At 47.1% G+C, this 18,781-nt stretch overlaps 1 protein-coding gene across 1 annotated transcript; it reads right to left on the reverse strand.

Moving 5' to 3' along the window:
- Nucleotides 1–1,099: 1,099 nt before the first annotated feature.
- Nucleotides 1,100–18,482, reverse strand: zranb1b (zinc finger, RAN-binding domain containing 1b). The gene is made up of 10 exons (XM_079728790.1): nucleotides 18,194–18,482; nucleotides 15,634–16,665; nucleotides 11,257–11,444; nucleotides 9,514–9,667; nucleotides 8,206–8,277; nucleotides 7,333–7,531; nucleotides 6,533–6,653; nucleotides 4,945–5,074; nucleotides 3,695–3,924; nucleotides 1,100–2,932 (listed from the first exon to the last, which is right to left on the reverse strand). The coding sequence occupies exons 2-10, from the start codon at nucleotides 16,568–16,570 to the stop codon at nucleotides 2,714–2,716; spliced, it is 2,250 nt and encodes a 749-aa protein (XP_079584916.1). The 5' UTR covers nucleotides 16,571–16,665; nucleotides 18,194–18,482; the 3' UTR covers nucleotides 1,100–2,713.
- Nucleotides 18,483–18,781: the final 299 nt, after the last annotated feature.

Raw genomic sequence — 18,781 nt, forward strand, 5'->3', positions numbered from 1 at the left:
TTCCTGTCTGTTCGTCGTCATCATTTGGAATGGTAAATGTCGACGGAATTGCGGTTTTCACAAGCGCGGGTCTCTTCACTCCTAAGGGGTTTGGTTCAAAGTCTTCCGGCTTGAAATGTAGACCGCACACCGTCAGATTTTTCAGTGCTTCAATGGCTGTGTCCTCTCCAAACTTCGGGTTATTGATAGCCCGTAGCCACTTTTTGCACAACTCCAACTCTTTGGGTCAATGAAAACTTACTTCGTGTATTTTCCTAGTCCTGGCTGAGCATCCCGGTACCATGCAATTACACACCATTTCGAAAGAAACACAAATTGTGTAAAATGATTTGCAGGTTGTCTCGAGGTAGCGCAGATTGGACCTCCACACTAGAATCCTTGATTGATTGATGGGCGGAGTTCAAACGTTGAGTTCAACAGTGGGAGTGGCCTGCGGAGCTGAGCATTGCAATGCACTATGGGGATTGTGGCTTGCAATCCACAATCCCTAAAAAGTCATTTTCTGCCTTATCTCGGTAAAAAAAGCACCACATTTAAAATGTATGTCACTATTCGACTACATATATGATCCACTTTCAATACATATTCATGTCTCCACTGGTGGAATGCCCCTTTAATAGCAGACTAGGCAGACTCCGGTATCCCCATACATTAAATTGTAATGTGTTGTCCCTGTATTGTCCCTGAAACAGCAGCAACACCCCGAGCCACCTCTTGTTCCAGTAGAAACCAAAAGGAAGCGACTGACTGGCGTGGGTTGCCAGATTCCGCCGATTCCACATAGCCTTCTCTTTGCACATTTCACTACGGTTTTTGCGTATGTAAGATGCAACTGAGCTGTCATAAAAAAAAAAAGGCAAATCGATCACCTTCAATTTACCCTTGTTTTTGTAGGTGTCGTGGATTAGACTGGCCACTAGATTGTGCTAGAACCAAATGGGCAGCACAATTTAATACTAACCGTAGCATTTGGTCATGGCTGTGTTCCACTTACAGTCCAACAATACGAGACAACACTTCGAAAATATCAGGGAAGACATGGACTTTCAAAAAGGTTTTGCCTTTTATTATATTTGAACCTTTTTTGCCTATCCTTTGCAATACACTGTATAGTGAGGTCAGGCCTAAATCCACAAACCCTCAGTCACAGCTGCAACTGTTGCATAAATACAAAGCAACATAGAGTTGATGCTCAGAACGTGTAGGGCTAGAATGAAACAGATACAGTACAGCATGGCAAGAATGAACAAAATAAAACAATGAAAACATAATACACGTCAAACACATGGGATATATTTTTTCCCAACTTTGGTTTTATAGGTTGCAGTCTTAACAGGGACCTTGATGAGAATTCCGTTTTTTTTGTTTTGTTTTACAGAAATACACAAGACAGCGTATAAAGCAAACACATGTGTTATGAACATGAACTTGACCACATGTGGAGATAGAAAGCAACACATGAGACCAGGGAAGGTGGTGATGAGCCAAAAGTGTTTTTCCGGATTGATGCTTGACATATATAAAGTCTCATTCTCACACACAAATTCTGCAGAGAGCACCAGAATTAAACATCGAAAATGAGGTACTAAAGAAGAAAGATTTACTCACAGAAAAATAAGGTAAACTTTTCACCGATGGTCATCCTTGTTTCTTTCACTGCAGCTACTATGTTTCTGTGCAACATAAAACGTCTTCATCACGATCCAAAGAATAACAAAATAAAATAAAAGTAAAAGTTCATTAATCCAAAGCTCTTAGTGGCTCCAAAGGGATTTCAAACAATAAATAAGAGTAAGTTTGGAGCAAAAAATAAAAATAAAAATCACACAAACACACAACTCTACTTTCCTTAGCAACTTCAGAAGGGTAAACTGAATACAACTCAAAACCCAAACGATGTGGGTGTATGTGTGTGCACTAAACCTTAGTGACTAGGTAGCTCGGACTGGAGAAGGCACCGACCTCCTCTCCCACAGCTTCATATATATGACCTTGATTCAAGCTGTTATATATAAATTATTTTAGTAATAAATGTGCAGTGCTTGGTAATAAAGTCTTATGTATTTGATAACACAATCGTTCTCCAAAAGGCCATCTGACCCACCGATATGCTGTTGCTTAGCTCCCCGTCCAAAAACAAGAAGGGTAAATCAACCAACTCCATAACCAGGGGAAACACATCCAAATAGGACCGTTATCTGGAAATGTGCTTGTTTTTGTCAGTGCCAATTACAAACTTATATAAAGTATTTGAGTTGAATTGATGCTGGTATAAATCCTTACAACTGTAATTCTTAAACAACCACATGCATTAAACATCTATTAATAAAGACCTTTCTTTGATACAACTGAAAACCGGAACCGTTGGTTCAACATTCGTAAATTCCTTTTATTCTTCGTCATCAGCAGGTCCAGGTTCAGGGGGGTTGGTTTGCAGCAGTGACGTCATGTTGCCAGCCTCAACCCACGGATAGCACATCAAAAGTGTTTACATCTGTGTGTGTGTGTGTGTGTGTGCGCATCTGTGTGTGAGACAGTATCCTCCAGAAGGAGGGGACGGGGAGAGGGTTTGTGTAGGTGTGGGGGGGGGGGGGGGGATCCCTGCCATCTCCTGAAGGCTTTTCACAGTTTGTCCGTGTCAGGAAAGGAATAGCAAACAAAATCAAAATCCGAAAAATAAAGTAGAGGGGGAAGGGAGACGGGGGAGGGTGTGTCACTCGTCGTCGTCCTCCTCCTCCTCCTCCCCGTCCGACAGGGAGGCGCAGGGCCTGATCTGCCGGTAGCCGTCCAGCCACTTCTCCACCATCTGGGTGACCAGCGGGTGGTTGCGGCGGCGGGAGCTCTTCTGCAGCGCCACCAGGACGCCGCCCTCCGTCACGCAGCAGTCCAGCCACTCCCTTAGCAGCTTCTCCTGCTGCTCCTCATTCCCCATCTGGTTGGAGGAGGGAAGCGCACACCAGGTTTGAGATGGGAACATATACTTTTTTATTTTGACCTAGCATTGTTAATTAAAAGTGTGCTGTAGGCCAGAGCTTATTTGAGTGTCATTGCTGGCCTAACCATCGGTCAGATATTAGTGAGTGAATACGCCGTGAGAATATTTGTTTCTAGTCGACTGCGCCGGGCTATGCGTGTGCCAATTTAGATTGTAGACAGCCTGTCAATCACAGGTACGTGGAATAGATGCAACACTTCTCAATGGTGGAGGAACGGAGGGAGGGAGCGGAGAGAGGGGGGGCGTTTGGTTGGGGGTCTCGTTTTAAAATTCTTCTCTTCTGCTGTTTTTTGCTCTATTTACACCTCAAATCCTACCTACAGCAACTTAAAACCTTGTGTTTTGTTATTATAATATCTTCTATTTAATATTTTACCAGAATTTTGCATCCGGGAATAATAAAGAACATTTTCTCTTATGCGTACTTTAGCATTTTATGCATACATATGTCAGATCAATTATTGAGTGTGATAATTAGGGTTATGTATGTCTTATGTTTTTTAAGAGCTAGTCTTCCTTAACTGCCATAGTATCCTCTTATTTCCATAATTTTACAGATATTGGTTCTCACTCACTAGACATTTCTGCTGACATAAATACATCAGCCCCCCCCTATAGATCCCATCGATTAACAACTACAAATCAATTAAACCACGGTCCAGCAGACCCAAAACAACCCAGACAACGCCAGATCCTTACTTCCTGTGCAGAGAGGAAGTGAATGTGGAGCAGCTTCCTCTCGCTGTCGACAAGCGGCAGGAACGTCACGGTGACGTCGTCGTCCGTGTTGAGGTTGGCGCCTGCGCCACGATTGTCAAAGCCGTCGTTCTCCATGGCCACCAGTGCCGAGAAGTGCCCCCTCGTGTAGCCCAGTGCGATGGGACTCTTCCAGCAGAAGCTCTGCTCCCACAGCAGGGGTAAGTACACACCTGGAGGGGGCCGCGGACACATGGGAGTCACACCAGGGACACAATGAACGCTCCCTCCGCTCTCTGCGGCTGAGGCCTCTTGGCAAACCTCTGATCTCATGACTTCCACTTCTTTCTGAAGGGGCCCAAGGCTTTGGCAAAAGTGGCAGCTCCACCCTCTGCTCCGCTCCTAACAGTCTCCCTTTGTGTTGTCAATGGGATCACCTGGCGACCGTTTCAAAATGCCCTTCCATTATGGTTGGCCTGGATTCAGTGATATTCTTTTGGCGCTGCCGCCCCCCCCCCCAGCAACTCCCACCACAGCGTTCCCAACCTCAGGGTGAAGGGGGAGCGAGGAGTGTAAGCACAACATGCCGCCCCTTCTACGGCAATACTTTCATCCTCCCTTGGTGCTAAACCCTAGCAGGCAAATTAAAAGCAGACCGCTCTGCCTGCAGAGTCGCAGGCCTTCATGCCTAACACATGTTCGCTAATGGATGGGACGACTGGAACATCGCAAAGACAACGCAAGAACAAAGAAAAGAACAAGTCTCTCTTGTTCTCCGTAAACACAAACACACAGTTTGTTTTGCAGAGGCAGGGGTTTGCTCAAATTCCTGGTCTTCCTCTGGTACAGACCCGGACAGAGGGATTGTTTTGTGGAGAGCCAAGTATGCAGAAGTCACAGGATCCAGGAAGGTATTTTTTTAATCATTGCAAGTCACTGGATTGATCGGCTCTGATCAAGCCGGCGCCACTGATCCAAATGAGGTCCTTTTGATATGTCTGCTATGTCGGGTATCCAGACACAGAGAAGACCAAGAGAGCACTCCCATAGGCCAACATTAATTGTTTAAGACAGAGACAGAGTTGAGATGAGCAGTAAGACACTGTAAATGCTATGGCGGGGCTCTTTGTCAACCATGTCTAGACTACAATCAGTGCTTGGATCAAACATAAGTTACGATACGAGATCCCGGCCCGACGCAACCTTGAGAAAAGAAGGAGACAAATGCCACGAGATAGCCATCAAATGCGTACCTTGAAAGCGCGTGTAGCCGAGTGTTTCACCACGGAAACTCTTGTAATACTTCACTCCGTAGACGATGATCGGCCTTCGAAGTATGTGTGCAAGAACAAAAATGTGGGTCTGCTCCAAGCTGGCCCCGGGCTGTTAAGAAGACAACACAGCACACAGAGTACAAGTCAATTCAGAAGTACTCCCGAGGACAGATTTCTGCTGCAGATTTGCTCCGAAGCGATTCATTTGAAATACACATTTAGCACTCAATAAAGCATTGAGATATAGTGGATTCAATAAGTGGTAGTTAATTGACATAAAATGTACTCCTGAGTAGCCATAGTTGTGATTAGAGTGTGAGTGCACGGCGAGAGTGCACGGGAGCACTGACGACGGCCCACGTGCACTTAAGAGTAAGGGCTACGGGAACGGAGCTTCTTTATAATTAATGGTTAATGACTCGCTGTTAATGACATGCTGTAACACAGTGAGTGTTGTGCATATCTGTGTCTTTAGAAATGCATGGTGCGTTTGTGTAAATAAACGTGTGCATGTCTGTGTGTGTGTGTGTGTGTGTGTGCGCAGAGTTCTTCCCCTAGGATGGCCTGGCAGGAGCGGAGGTGGACCACTTGCGCTTAAACCTTCCCCTCGCAAATGCATTTCTGCACCGGCCGCCCCAGCAAGGCCCCTGAGGCCTTTGTATCAAAACGCATTGAATTAAATTGCATTTGGCAACGTGTAAAACCCAACTTAAAACTTTGTATCTCTACAAAATTGTGCATCCATTTGCTCCCCTTTCAAACCATTGCTGCCAGACAGCAGAGAACCCCCTCCCCTCCCCCTAACTTTACAAAGATAACCGCCTCCTCATCACAAGTCATCAGTTCTCTTACTTCTTTTAATCAGCTAGACTGTTAAACTTAAAATTAAGTCAATTCTGAAAATGTGATTTGACAACAAGCTAGTGTTAGCCGCACCCACTGGTTCAAAGCTTAGATCCACCGGGTGTTGCTTAGCGGCTAGCTAGCTGCACATTCTTAAAGAGCCAGTAATCCCAAAACACTTTTTTGTTGCTTTACTTTAAATGTAGTAATATGTCTTTATATGATCGTGAACATCATAATATACTCCATTTTGTTGCAGATTTTTTATTGTATTTTAGAAAAGATCGGGGTCTACAAAACACTAACCCAGGTAAAGGCCTCTTTGGGTAGAGCTCTGTCTGAGCAGACTGTGGCGTCCGAGAGAGGGTTAACCTTCTCCAGACTTACAGTTTAAGTCATATGTAGTTCATGGGACTAAAAATCCCATGATTTAAGAAGGAGCCTCGTTAAAAAAATAAATAATTTAGCAGCGGCGGTCATATTTCAGCAGAGGCAGTAAGCCGCTGCTAGGTAAATAGAGGGGAAACACTGGTGTGTGTGCAAAAAACAAGCATACGTGTGGGTGTGTGGGTGTTTTTGTGCATGTGCAGTCTTTCGTGCGTGTGTTCATAAAAATGAGCGTCTGTGATTATGCATGTTCGTATGCAAATTAGCATGTTGTGTTAATGTGTGTGTGTGTGTGCAATTTTTCTGTTCATGCATATGTGTGTGTGTGTGTGTGTACCTGGCTGGCAAGCGAGAGGATGAAGGCCCAGTCCTCCTGCCACTGCTCCTCCCGGAGGGAGAAGTGCAGACCGAAGCTCTGCGAGTACCACGACTCCCACTCCTTCCAGCGAGTGTAGAACCTACACACACACACACACACACACACACACACACACACACACACACACACTATATTTGGGTTCCGGAGTAGACAGCGAGATGGACACAGTTGAAACCCACTTGTCACTCAAGGGAGTAAACACAGACTCGCTTTGTATATTATGTGTTTAACTGGGACCAGCATAATCAAAACAAGTTCAGAAGGCTTTGCTTTGAGCCAACTTTGGGTCACATTACGTCCAATGTTTGCAGTCTTTCTCATTCGAAGTGGTGAAATTATCCCTCATACACAACCTGAAGGACCACTTTGTTGGAGTTGGCATAAATGTTTATCTTTGAAAAGTCTAAATATCAAGATAACCCCTGTCCTCCCTGGTAGGTCACAAGCTAAGCAGCAAGAGGAGGCCCAGTACAAAAACCCTACCCCCTACTAAACCTCACCATGGTGGGCTCCAGGGCGTAATACATGTTATCATGCTGCCAATTATAACCTCATCAACCAATCACGTTACCAGGGAACCGTTCTTCCCAGGTGGCACCAATTAGAAACCCAGATTTCAGCACGCTACCACTCTCTAGTGCCGAGCCTTAACATGGTCGACTGAAGTGAACCTTTTACTCTGAAGCTCCAAAAGACCCAATTAAACGCACAGCGGCCTCCACGCATGTCGCGGGGACGGCGTCTCCAGGGAGCCTCACCAGTGCGAGCAGTCATGCAGGCTGTCATGCAGCGTCTTGCGCAGCACCGAGTCCTTGTCGTAGATGCCCCAGGTGGCCTGCAGCACAGAGTCCAGCAGGCAGTCCCCGGCCGTCCGGTTCCACAGCGCGTACAGCCGGCTGTCCAACCGCGTGCCCAGCTCCAGGGACCAGTTGATGATGGGGGACTCCTCTTCCAGCTCTGGACCAAAACACAAGGAATAAATAGCAATGATCGCTATCTACTGATAGGGTTGCGGAATCCTGGTGGAAGGAGATCAGTGTTTGAAAGGACCGGAAGTGCTACGTTTATACGCTAGGTTATACTTTTGGAACTCAACAACGGGGTGGTTGGTTAGAGGCAACTGTAGGTCAGTACAGTATGTGCTCCACCTGCACGTGTCATTCTATCTGGTGTCCCGGGGGGGGGGGCTGTAAGATGACCTGAGATCACCCATGTTGCGTGTCCAGAACCCAAGTATATGAAAGGAGAGCGGATAGTTTCGACAAGGTCACGCACACGTACAGAAATCAGGAAAACATCTTCAACCCAATCAGCTTGATTAGCGTTAATGAACGCAAGTGACACACAATGGCTGTCAGGAAGACAAGCCTGCGCGGGGGGGGGGGGGGGGGGTGAGCAGGACTCAACACCTGTAATGCTACACCGCCTGTCTGCCCGTATATAGTACCCCCAGCACCTCCGTACCGCTGGCCAACAGGGTTCCATGGCCGCGCTCCGGTTTCCGGAGATGGCCATCTAGATAGGCAGGCGCCAGTCGGTCAAGACATGTACTGCCTCGGTCCACGTCCTGACTGAATGGCGGCCTACAACCGGCAGCCAAATGAGAGCCTGGTAAATAATTGAAATGTCACCTTTCTGTACGTCTCGGTCGAGGACCTCATCGAACAGTTTCTCCTGAACCGGGGGGGGCAAGTCCTCGATGTCTGTGAACACACAAAAGGATTATAAATACTTTTGCATTAACAGTTATTATACATAATCGTCATCATTATCCTTGTTATTATATGGTTCTATCATTAGAAAAGCAGCAGGGAAAAGACCCACAGGGATGGCCACTAAACAAGATCTGGACAGACGAGTGTATATGGTTTCAACCCTGCCGGTTATCAAAGCCAAAAAGAAGCCTGTTGTTCTTCTCAACTGCCATTGCTGCTCATTGCTTGACAACGGCGGCAATTTATTCGGCAAAAATAAATGAAAGCATTGACTTTGTGGAACAGAGTCTCTTTCTATGGTGGCAGATTTCCAAGCTCCGCATTGTTCCGACGACATGTGCACAACGCAGTAACGCTAGCAGCGGAGTTACCCTCGCAACCAACTGTAGAGTTCAAAAACACAATCCCCATTGTTCCCAGTGAAATTAAAACAATAAGCATCGGCATTGGATGCAACGCAAAAGCCTTGCAATACTGCACAATAATCAGAGCTGCAGCGAGGACTACAGTGTCAACAGGCAAGGGACAGGTGCCGCTTGTGGACAGCAGTTTAGGTGGTTGGGGGAGGAATATGCAAACACTAAAAGGCAGTGGCCGCCTTTGGCTCCGGGCCATTCACCAAACTGCCAACCTTCACGTTCTGACTTCCCCGCATTCCAACCACAAGCAGGTCTATAATCCAATCAAAACCGGCATTCAAATGCCTCATTGGAATGTCAACGAAGTCGGCAGGTATTTGGTGGTTGAGCGACTAGTATGCAAAGCATGGAAAAAAAAAAAAACAGAAATAAAAGCAACAATGATTGAATAGAAAGTAAGAGGAGAAGCGCATTAGAAAGTGATCCTTTGAAGGAGCGTGTGTGCGGTCCTCTTAAATACCCGTAGCCTGGGAGCCAGAAATTCTGTGAGCTCATGTTTTATTTGCTCTGCCTCATGCGTCCGGCTTCCCTTCCATTCAGACCAGTAGACCTCGCCCGGGGCGGGCAAATCACAAGCGTTTATCGAATATGGGTTGGGTATGATACAATGACATAAGGCCTATGGGAGTGCCTTCGAGGCGTTTTCATGAACAACCAAGATGTCAGCCGCTGATGTGTCACATGGTTCGTTGCTTTGATTTCGTTGTAGATCTCAAGCTGAGGTGGTGGGGTGGGAGGACACGTGCACAGGACAGGGTTTGGAGGAGCAGGACGCCCGGGGGTCTAGGGGTGCCGGGGACCCTACCGGCTGGGAGGGTGAAGGTCACAAGGTCGGTCAGGAAGTAACAGGTGAAGTCCCCTTTGCGCTGGTGCAGCGAGGCGGCCACCTCGCGGCGGATCTGCTCCGTCAGCTCGGGACACACCATTGCCGGGATGCACTTGGCCGCCTGCTGGGACACCTGGGGGGGGTTGGGGGGGGGGGGGGGGGGGGGGGGGGGGGGGTACAGGCAGAGGAGAGGAACAGAACAGGTTAGTGGTCTACATGGCAAGAATATTGTTAAATAATTCACATTCAGTTAAAGTTCATTCGTATAGCAGTTTTACCCCGTTTATGGTATCAGGGCTTGAAGTGGGAAAAGCTAACACAGGACGGGATAATAGGAGGGATCCCATGAATAACATGGACCTTCTTAAGCTATTGCTACTGATCAGGCAGACAGAACAGATGAAAACGTGTCATGAGACCAATGTCTGCTCATTTGATTTAGACAGGAGGAGATGGTGGCTGAAACTCCATTTGATGTCGTCAGCATCAACACAAGGTAATAGCTGCTTTCATTAAAGCCATCAAGAAGAAGAAGCGTTATCAAGATTTGCCTATATTTTTTAAGAATAAGATATCATCCCTGATGATTATATTATAACTGTAGGTTATACTGTTGGGGCAGGGTTCAGGTATTCACACACTTAATCTCTGCAGTCAATGGTTCATGCTGCCAGAAAACCCCTGGCTGACCCCTCTGATAAGCAAGAGGCCATTCACACACACAAACACACACACACACACACACAGGCACACACACTTTTGATTGAACAGAAACCCATCACAATACACAAAGCTTCCACTTTGATTTGGAAGACCAACCAATCCCCGACTCAAATGTCTATGACAGCATTGCACCCCTGCCCAGTAAGGTCTGTACGAATGGGGACTCCTTCAATGCGCATGGAACTTACTCTGCCCCGTCGCGTTTATTGACGAGCGGAACCCCAGCCACGGTGTTTGCATTGTGGCTAACAAGCAGAGCCCGACGGAGCGTACGGCAGAATACCAATTCGTCTTCCTCCCCGACTACATCGATGCCCTTGTGACGCCTGTATTGTGTTCCTGCGGAGCTCAAGGGATTAAGAGTGCAAATTAGTCTCCGCACCGAAAGCTGCATCATCAGGAACGCAGGGCCCATATTGCTGCCGCCTCACTATATTAAAGCAGTCCACAACATCACACTGTGTGAAAGCTGTCGAGGCATCACACTGTATGAAAGCTGTCGAAGACATCACACTATATTAAACTGGTTACAGCCGTCGCCGCTTATTAAAGCCGTCAGCGCCTGTGGAGATACTCAGCCTATCAAAGCCGTATTTAGAACCATATTGAAGTGCGGAGGTAGGGATTCTGAAAGCCCTGCCACAGCCTTATAGAAAGTGCCTCTATTGAAACAGGATAGAAACAACTTGCACTTTAGCTTCCTGCAACCTCAACAAGGGGGTCCAGGTGACGCATCGCTGAAGATTGGTCACAAAACCAAGTTCCACGGATGAGCTTAGATTTAGTCTTGCAAGGGTACAGACACATGTGTCCGATGCACCCGAGAAAGCAGAGGGCTTCAGTTAGAAACAACGGCAGGCATGATGGATCTACAGAACCGGGATATTGTTGTTCAAACGTTGGCATTTTTAAAGGGATGGTAACGACTGTCATGTCAGAGGACTCCCCCCCCCCCCCCCCCCCCCCCCCCCCCCTCCCCTCCCCCCTCCCCCCGCTGACCTCAGTCAGCAGCACGGCCAGCATGTCCTGCCTCTGGAAGCGGATGGCCAGGTGCACCAGGGTGAAGCCGTCGTCAAACGCCGACGGCCGGTTCAGCAGTCGCACCTCGTCCGACGTCAGCTGCCGCGCGATATCGCCCCCGGACGACTTGTAGGCCTCCACAGCCGCCAGGTCTCCCTCCACCACACCTGTGGGGACAAATATAAAGAGGTTAAGACAGGACGCATTGGGAAGGAAGTGGAAACTTAAATATGCTGAGAGTAGCCTAGTTTGTGAAGGTGGCCCCCTTAGAAGATATGTTGTGTATCTGAAGATGTTATAAATACATGACAGGGATATAATGGCAGAGCCTGCCGACGCATCACGACATCCACGATTAGGATTCTTGTTCACATTCTGGCATCGTTGCATTATTTTTTTTTTGCCATCAACATGGCTGACAACGTCAGCCAAATAAAATGAAAAAAAAAAGGGGCAAATTGAGGGTATGATTAGGCAGTCAACCAAAAACAAAGAAAGACAAATTAACAAAACACTTCCATGACAACAGTAATTTCCCAATAACTGCCAGTTCCATTTCTGCCATTTACGTTCCTCTGTGTTCACTGGTACATTAAACAGAGTTCTTTGCAGCTGAGCTTCTGTGATAGCTTCAAAAAGGACCACACACACAAACACGCGCACACACACACACACACACACACACACACACACACACACACACACACACCACACACATCACTTTAGCTGCATAATCTGCTTGTCCACAAACTCTCTTGTGGAGTGTGGGAGAGAGAGTGGGAGCAAGAGACATAAACTGAGTGGGAGGACTCTGCGATGAGAAACCAGATCATAGAGGCTTAGAGAAATGTGGAAATGAGCACAGCCACTCCCCACAACACTAACAACACATTAGTGCGGGGTTGGACATGTCTGCCCTCTGTTAGTTTACTCTGCATGTAGCTCTTTCAGGAGTGGACCGGGGCAAAGAAGAGAAAGTATTCTACACACCAAAGATATGGAAATGTCTTTGGTGGGTAGAAGTGTCAAACGTTCGCTTCTCAACTAAATCTTTGATTCTTGGGTGCTGTTTGCGTTCTACGCATTCCAACTGACCTTGAGAAGAGTCAAATGAAATAACCACCATGCTAGCTGAGGACATATTAGTGCGTAATGGTTGGTTGAGGTTGTTCTGTAGAATGGATGAACAAAACAGAAGCTTCCCACATTGACCGCTGGAAAGACTTTGAATATTCAATTTGAATTCTTAGAAATATGACGTGAAACTAGACATAGTTTGCATTAGCTGGTTATGGCTGATAACGCTCATAATGCTTAAAGGACAACATTTTAAAAAGGTGCTGTAGCTTGTATTTGGGAATAGTGAAGAGAGACAGAGCAACATTTTGACCATAACCACCCCCCCCCCCCCCCCCCCCCCGCAAATGCTCTCTCTTCCAATGTTTCTCTGTCAGTGAGCAGTGTTGCATTCACACCACCTGATTGACAGGCAAGATGGATTTCTCTTTCCAATAAGGGAAAGGTTCCCTGATCAGAAATAGCCACGAGCAGCCTTCAATGACAATGATCATTCAGAGGCAGGCCTGCAGTGAGCCGGAACAGATACTCTCACACTAATTGTTTACTCACCATTAGCTGACCGATGGTGATGGAACTTTTAACAAATTACAACCAAATTCTGGTTTCTATAGGCTGCATCTCCTCTCCAGCTCTTTTAAGCCTATTGGTTTAATAGGCATTTGTTTATTAATTACTAAAACCAAAATGTCCCCATGTCATCAAACTACATTAAAACAAATATAATATTGTGAAATATGATTCTGACTCAGCACAGCGTGGCTAATACTACACAATAACTGGTAGGAGACAGAAGCTGTAAGCTAAACGCTGACACAAAACAAATCTCTGCTAACAGACTTCCTTGGCCGTTCTGCCTCATCACTGCTATATTGCCTTCATCCAGACTAAATCTGACCGACAGCCAGCAGAGTCCCTCCTTTCACAGGAACAGAATGAACCACCGGGGGCACGGCAGGCCTGCTGACGTCCACACAGAAGTATCTCTGGTGTTTGAGTGATCTCCGACTAGTACGAACCTGCCATCAAAATGACAGCCGCGGCAGCTCCTCCAAGGACACCGGCAGGGGCAATAACACAGGCCTGACCCAGATTAACAGAGAAGAAAACAGCCTCTCTAACACGCTTACATTCAGTGTTGTCAGGTCTTTTTAGGTGCATTGAAAGGCATAGGAGGGCCACGCTAAGTGACAGGATTGCGGGTGCAGAATCAGTCAGTGCACGGCCTTCCGGCCTGATGAGTGAGTGTCTCGGGGCAGAGGGGAAGGCAGAATGCCAGCTGGACGGTATTATGGCCCAGCCTTAGAGGAGTATCCGTCTGTTGCATGACTGTGTCTACATCTGCGCTGCCTGCCCCTTACAGAGAGGCTGCATTAGAGGGGAAGGAGCCAATCGGAACCAGAGCTGAGAATTAAACGGCCTGCATTTGAAACACTCAAATATTATATTTTGAATGTTATATTGTTTTAGCATCACATTGTTAAGGAACATCTGCTTAGAAGACAATCTCTTTTTTTTATTACCCCTCCCATCATCTGTCTTTATTCATCAGTACCACGGAGACCAATGTAAACATACTCTTTTGATACTCTCTTGAATGATCCCTCAGGCGATCACACATATACAGAGTCCCCTGTGTGTTTCTGTTTAACTAATAACAAGGCAATAGCAAAAAGGCTTCTCGACAGTTAAAGATGGGAATCTGTGACTGTGTACCACAGAGAGTTCCCTCACGTGAGCTGATCCTCTGATCTGCAATCTGAGTTTGTCGCCACAGAAACAACAGTATGATTCCAAATTCCAATGCAGAGTGGCTTTTTACTTGCCGTATACAAATGTTTTTCGATTTAAATAGTTTCAACCGTGTTCTCAAATGTGCGATGCCAAATATAGACAGCCTACCCCATGGCTTAGGGGCAATTCGTTTGACAAATGATTGGCTTTACGGAGATCAATGTTACACAAACTATTCTCAATCAAAATGAAAGGGCTTCAGTTCTTTGTTTCTCAAGGGGGGAGTGAAGGTCAACCTATGAGTGCACAACACACAACCACAAACTTGTGAGCCCCGTCAATGAAAAAAATAGCAAATAAGTGGTTATTTTTGCGTTTGCTTTGGTGATGCATTAGGTGGTTTCAGAAGAACAGCGATAGAAATCCACACAGCAGAGTTATCGTTGTGTGACATAACACCATCATTTGGCTGTCGTCTCACACTCACACACACCTTCTTTATTTTAAGCTTGCACTGCACCACACAATGCCATTTATAGCACAGCTGATCCTTCGGGGGGGGGCACTGGACTATGTTTACTAGCCTGGGTGCTTGTGCGTGATCACGTGTGTGCGGAGAGGGAAACCTCCATGCTCTGTACCGGGGGTCTCCGCCGCCTCTATGACCATGAACACAGATAGGAGGCAAGGGGACTCAGGACCCTAGTGGCATACTGATAACAACATCAGTCATTAGAGGCCCTCCAACCATACAACCTGATAGGGCCTGGCCTCTGCGAGGGTAAGATAGGGTCACACGCAATAGAGAGGACGGTTTCGGTTGGACTAGCTCACAGTCTATAGAAAGAACAATTTCGCAACATGCGTACACTGGCGTCTTTAATAGTTGTTTGTCCTCCATGGGCCTGTGGTTTTGTTGACTTTTTCTCCTTTCTAAAACTATGTTGATGACTGTAAAAGCCAGTACTTATGCGGTTGGGCTTAAGATGATCCAATATGTTATTCTGTGTTAGATGTTCAGGGAGGTTAAGGCACAGGATAGGTTGGGCATCAGGTTATTATTCTGAACTTTAAAAGGACGTATGGCTGCACGATCCTTTTGCTAAAATTAGAGACCTATATTTCACAGCTTTATATAGGCATGGAACGGTTGTACCAGTCAAAAAGACCTTTTGAAATAAATAAACAACATTTTTGAATACAAATAATTATTATTTTAAAAAGCCTGTGAAGTACCCCTCAAACTGACTATATCACACCTATGTTTGTGGTCATGGGAGGGAGTTATGAGGACAGAGAACTTGAGCAACAAACTATATTTACAGTCCACAATATGGGCAAGCATTTCTAGTATGTGAGGCAGAACAACATAAACACTTCCACCTACACCTGGTGCGCTCCGTAAACAGGCCAGCTAGCTGTGCGTGATAATGAAAGCATACTTTCACTAGCTGGCTTCACTAGCCCTGAAAAACAACCAGTGTGACACAAACCAGAGCCTGGACCCCATCAACACACGCAGTGCTGCAACTTTAGGACACTCACCTGCACACGCGTTGAGGAACAACCAGTCAGTCCTTCTCATCCGGTTCTTAATCTGCTTCAGTTTTTTAAAGTCCATCTCCAGCTCCTCTTTGCTCCCGATCCCGGCTCCCGACGCCACCTCGATCCTCTGAAAGTCCATCTTCACCTCCGACTCCCGCTTTGGGCTGGGTGGCGACCTCCGCTGACTGCTGCTGCAGCCCCCTGTCCCGCCGACCACGCCCACTGTCCCCACCACGCCCCTCCGATTGTCCCGCTCCTGCTCGTTCAGGATGGAGGGCGGCGGCTGGCCCTCCGGCTCGGACGCCAGCTCGATGGACTCGGCCGGCAGGCTGTTGGGCCAGGGGTGGTCGCACACCACGCACTTGCGCGCCTCGGGCCAGTTCTCGTAAGTGCAGGCGGTACAGGTCCAGTGCTGTGCCCGGGTGTTGAGCCGGTTGCGGTCGTTATACTCCTCGCAGGGGTCTGTGGGCGTGGTGGGGGGCGCAGAGCGGTAGCCAGAGCCCGAGGTCTGGGGCAGCTCCGTGGGGCTACGGGGCTGCCCCGCCCGATGCCCCTTGTGCTGCTGGCCCTGCTGCCTCTGGCAAAGGCACTGGGTGCAGCGGATGGCACGGGGCCAGTTCAAATAGGTGCACATGTGACAGGACCACTTGCTGGGGGGCGTCTCGGGGACGTCGGCGATGCGCACACGAGGACGGGCGCTGGAGTCCGGGCAGATGAGGAGGCTGGAAACCCCTCCCTGCGGCGGGCTGTTGCTGTGGCACGCGGGGTCCCACTGATGCCGACCGGCATCCAGAGGGGGGCTGCTCTTGAAGGGCTCCTCCGTGATGATGGGCCCCAAGCTGGGCCTCTGAGCGCGGCACATGGTGCACTTGATTGCAGAGGGCCAGTTCTCGTACGTGCAGTAGTCGCAGGCCCACTTGGTGCCGACCTCTGTCATCGTCGGGCGGCCGCTGCAGGGGGCTTGCTGCCGCTCAGAGGGGTTCTCAGCGCGGCCGGTCCTCTCTGCGGGAGGTCACACAGGCAGGCGGGACGCTAAGACCCCGGGGAAGGAAGCATAGCTTGGTTTAGTCTACAGAGGTGGTGCACTTGAATAGCAGGATGGATATAACTTTGTGACTTATGGTTAACATGTAGTCAGCATTTTAGCTTTGGGCATTTGCATATACAATGGTTGTTAAATTAATTGTCCTGTATAACCAAATATTAATTTTAAAAGATCCTTGATAAAAACGTATGAGATCAGACATTTTATAAAGACAAGATAGTATATACTTAACGTGCTTTTGTTGATTCCATATGGGAAACAGATGTTTGTTAACCAAAAAAGGATGCACCATGCTGCCTCGATCACACAGGTGCATCTCTTTACAAGGGGCAGTATTTGACTATATTCAAGTGGAAACACCCGTAAACAGGTTGAGCTGCACAGCACCTTCGTTTCTTAATATCTGGGGCAGCCTTTACCAAATACTGTCTGGCAATTGCAGCAAGTGAATGGCTTGTATGTAAAGAGAAAATGCTACAGTTCTTGACCGGCACTAATTTGTGGCACTGTAAATAAAACCGAGTACGAGGGTAGCGTTTTTTGCCAGGTACCAGAATAGTCTGGTCTAGTACGCAACGGGAACTGTAGCCTGCATTATACATTTGAAGCTACATGTTAACATTAACAAAATATAAAGAAATAGATAAGATAGATAAAAAAAAAAAGCATAAGACATGCAACAGGCATATGTTCATGATTTAAATAATGCAATATATATTTAAGATACTTAAGTGAGGTTTTATATGTGATGGGATAAAGAATGCACCGACATGTTTGATGCTGAACCATTTTTTTCTTTTAAATGCTCCATTCATAGCCTAAACTTTGTTAAGCGTGCACTTACTGCAATGGGCGTGACTAATGGACGGGTGGACCAACTTTGTAAACAACTTTTAAAAAATGCAAAGAATAGAACACCTCGGCTGTCTGACCTTCCTGTGGTTTCTATAAGCCTTTCCTTTCACCAGACGTGAGAAATTCAACATTTCAGTGAGAGACACTATTCAAAGTCGCACGTCGTGCTGGTGAATTGTTAAAAAGACTACCCCCAGTGCTTAGTATGTGCATCCTGGTGCTGTGTTTAAAGACAGGATGTTTAATCACAGTTTGAAGGTGCATTGCTTTACGGAACACGTCGTCCGACCCTCAAACTGTGTATTCATCAATTGTTTTTTTTTTAGTTAACTCCATTTACCTGTTAAATGTAAACTGACTAGTAAACACATCGTACTACGGTGCAGCGAGTGAAAAGCTTTAACCGGACTCCTTCTAAAGCACAGGGCATGAAAAAGGAGCACAACACACTGAAGCGGTTCAGCCAGGTCATGTTTTACCAAACAAACTAAGTTAGCTAACATTAGCATCGGCTGACGTTACAACCAGCCTTCTCCGGTTCGCCTGTCTTAACTGCGAGTGAGTCAGGGTTGCACACAAAAGGTGAACGGGAAACATAACAGCCAGAAGGAAAGTCACTTGAATTGGAAGAGTCCACGTAGCAGCTAGCCGTGACCTTACCTCCTCTTCCCCGTGTTTACACCCCGCCGTGCCTTCAACCACAACAGCGGTTCAGCTTCTCCAGCTCCCCCGGTCCCGAAGTCGAGCGTCTGCTACTTGGTGGAGAGCTGCATATCTACCGCTCCCGGGCTCCGTGTGGACAGGAGTGCACACATCCACACAGAATATAAACCCCCTCTAGCCCTACGTTGACCGTCGGAGAGGTTTTAAGTCATTTTAATCCACATTATTGTACGGCGATCCGATATCCTTTAATGGCGGCACAGGGAATCCGAGAGGAAGGCCAGGGTTGCACTACACTACGGAGTAAAAACCCTCATCCCTGTTACAGTCAGAGACAGGATTTACCACCTGAATCTGCCCGGCCAAGCTCATTGGCTACTTTTTCTGTATCCACTTACAAGGACCAATCAGACGCTATCTTCCTCGCCCCCCATAATTAAAAATTGTTTTATTATAAACACCAATGGGAAAAAAACAACATAACAATGCTTTGATGAATATAATGTCAATTCCAACTTGAAGATCTGTGCTATCCTCAGAATTTTGCTTTCTTTGCATTTTCCCCCAACTCTCCCCCGAGGTATC

Source organism: Pollachius pollachius (assembly GCF_949987615.1).
Source record: "Pollachius pollachius genome assembly, chromosome: 2".
In the NCBI taxonomy this organism is placed as follows: domain Eukaryota; kingdom Metazoa; phylum Chordata; class Actinopteri; order Gadiformes; family Gadidae; genus Pollachius; species Pollachius pollachius.

Coding starts and splice junctions, on each gene's coding strand:
- zranb1b (XM_079728790.1), bottom strand. CDS start 16,570: ATGACAGAGGTCGGCACCAAGTGGGCCTGCGACTACTGCACGTACGAG. Junction 6,654..7,332: donor CTGCATGACTGCTCGCACTG/GTGAGGCTCCCT, acceptor GTGTGTGTGTAG/GTTCTACACTCGCTGGAAGG. Junction 2,933..3,694: donor ACTTCCTCTCTGCACAGGAA/GTAAGGATCTGG, acceptor TCCTCCAACCAG/ATGGGGAATGAGGAGCAGCA.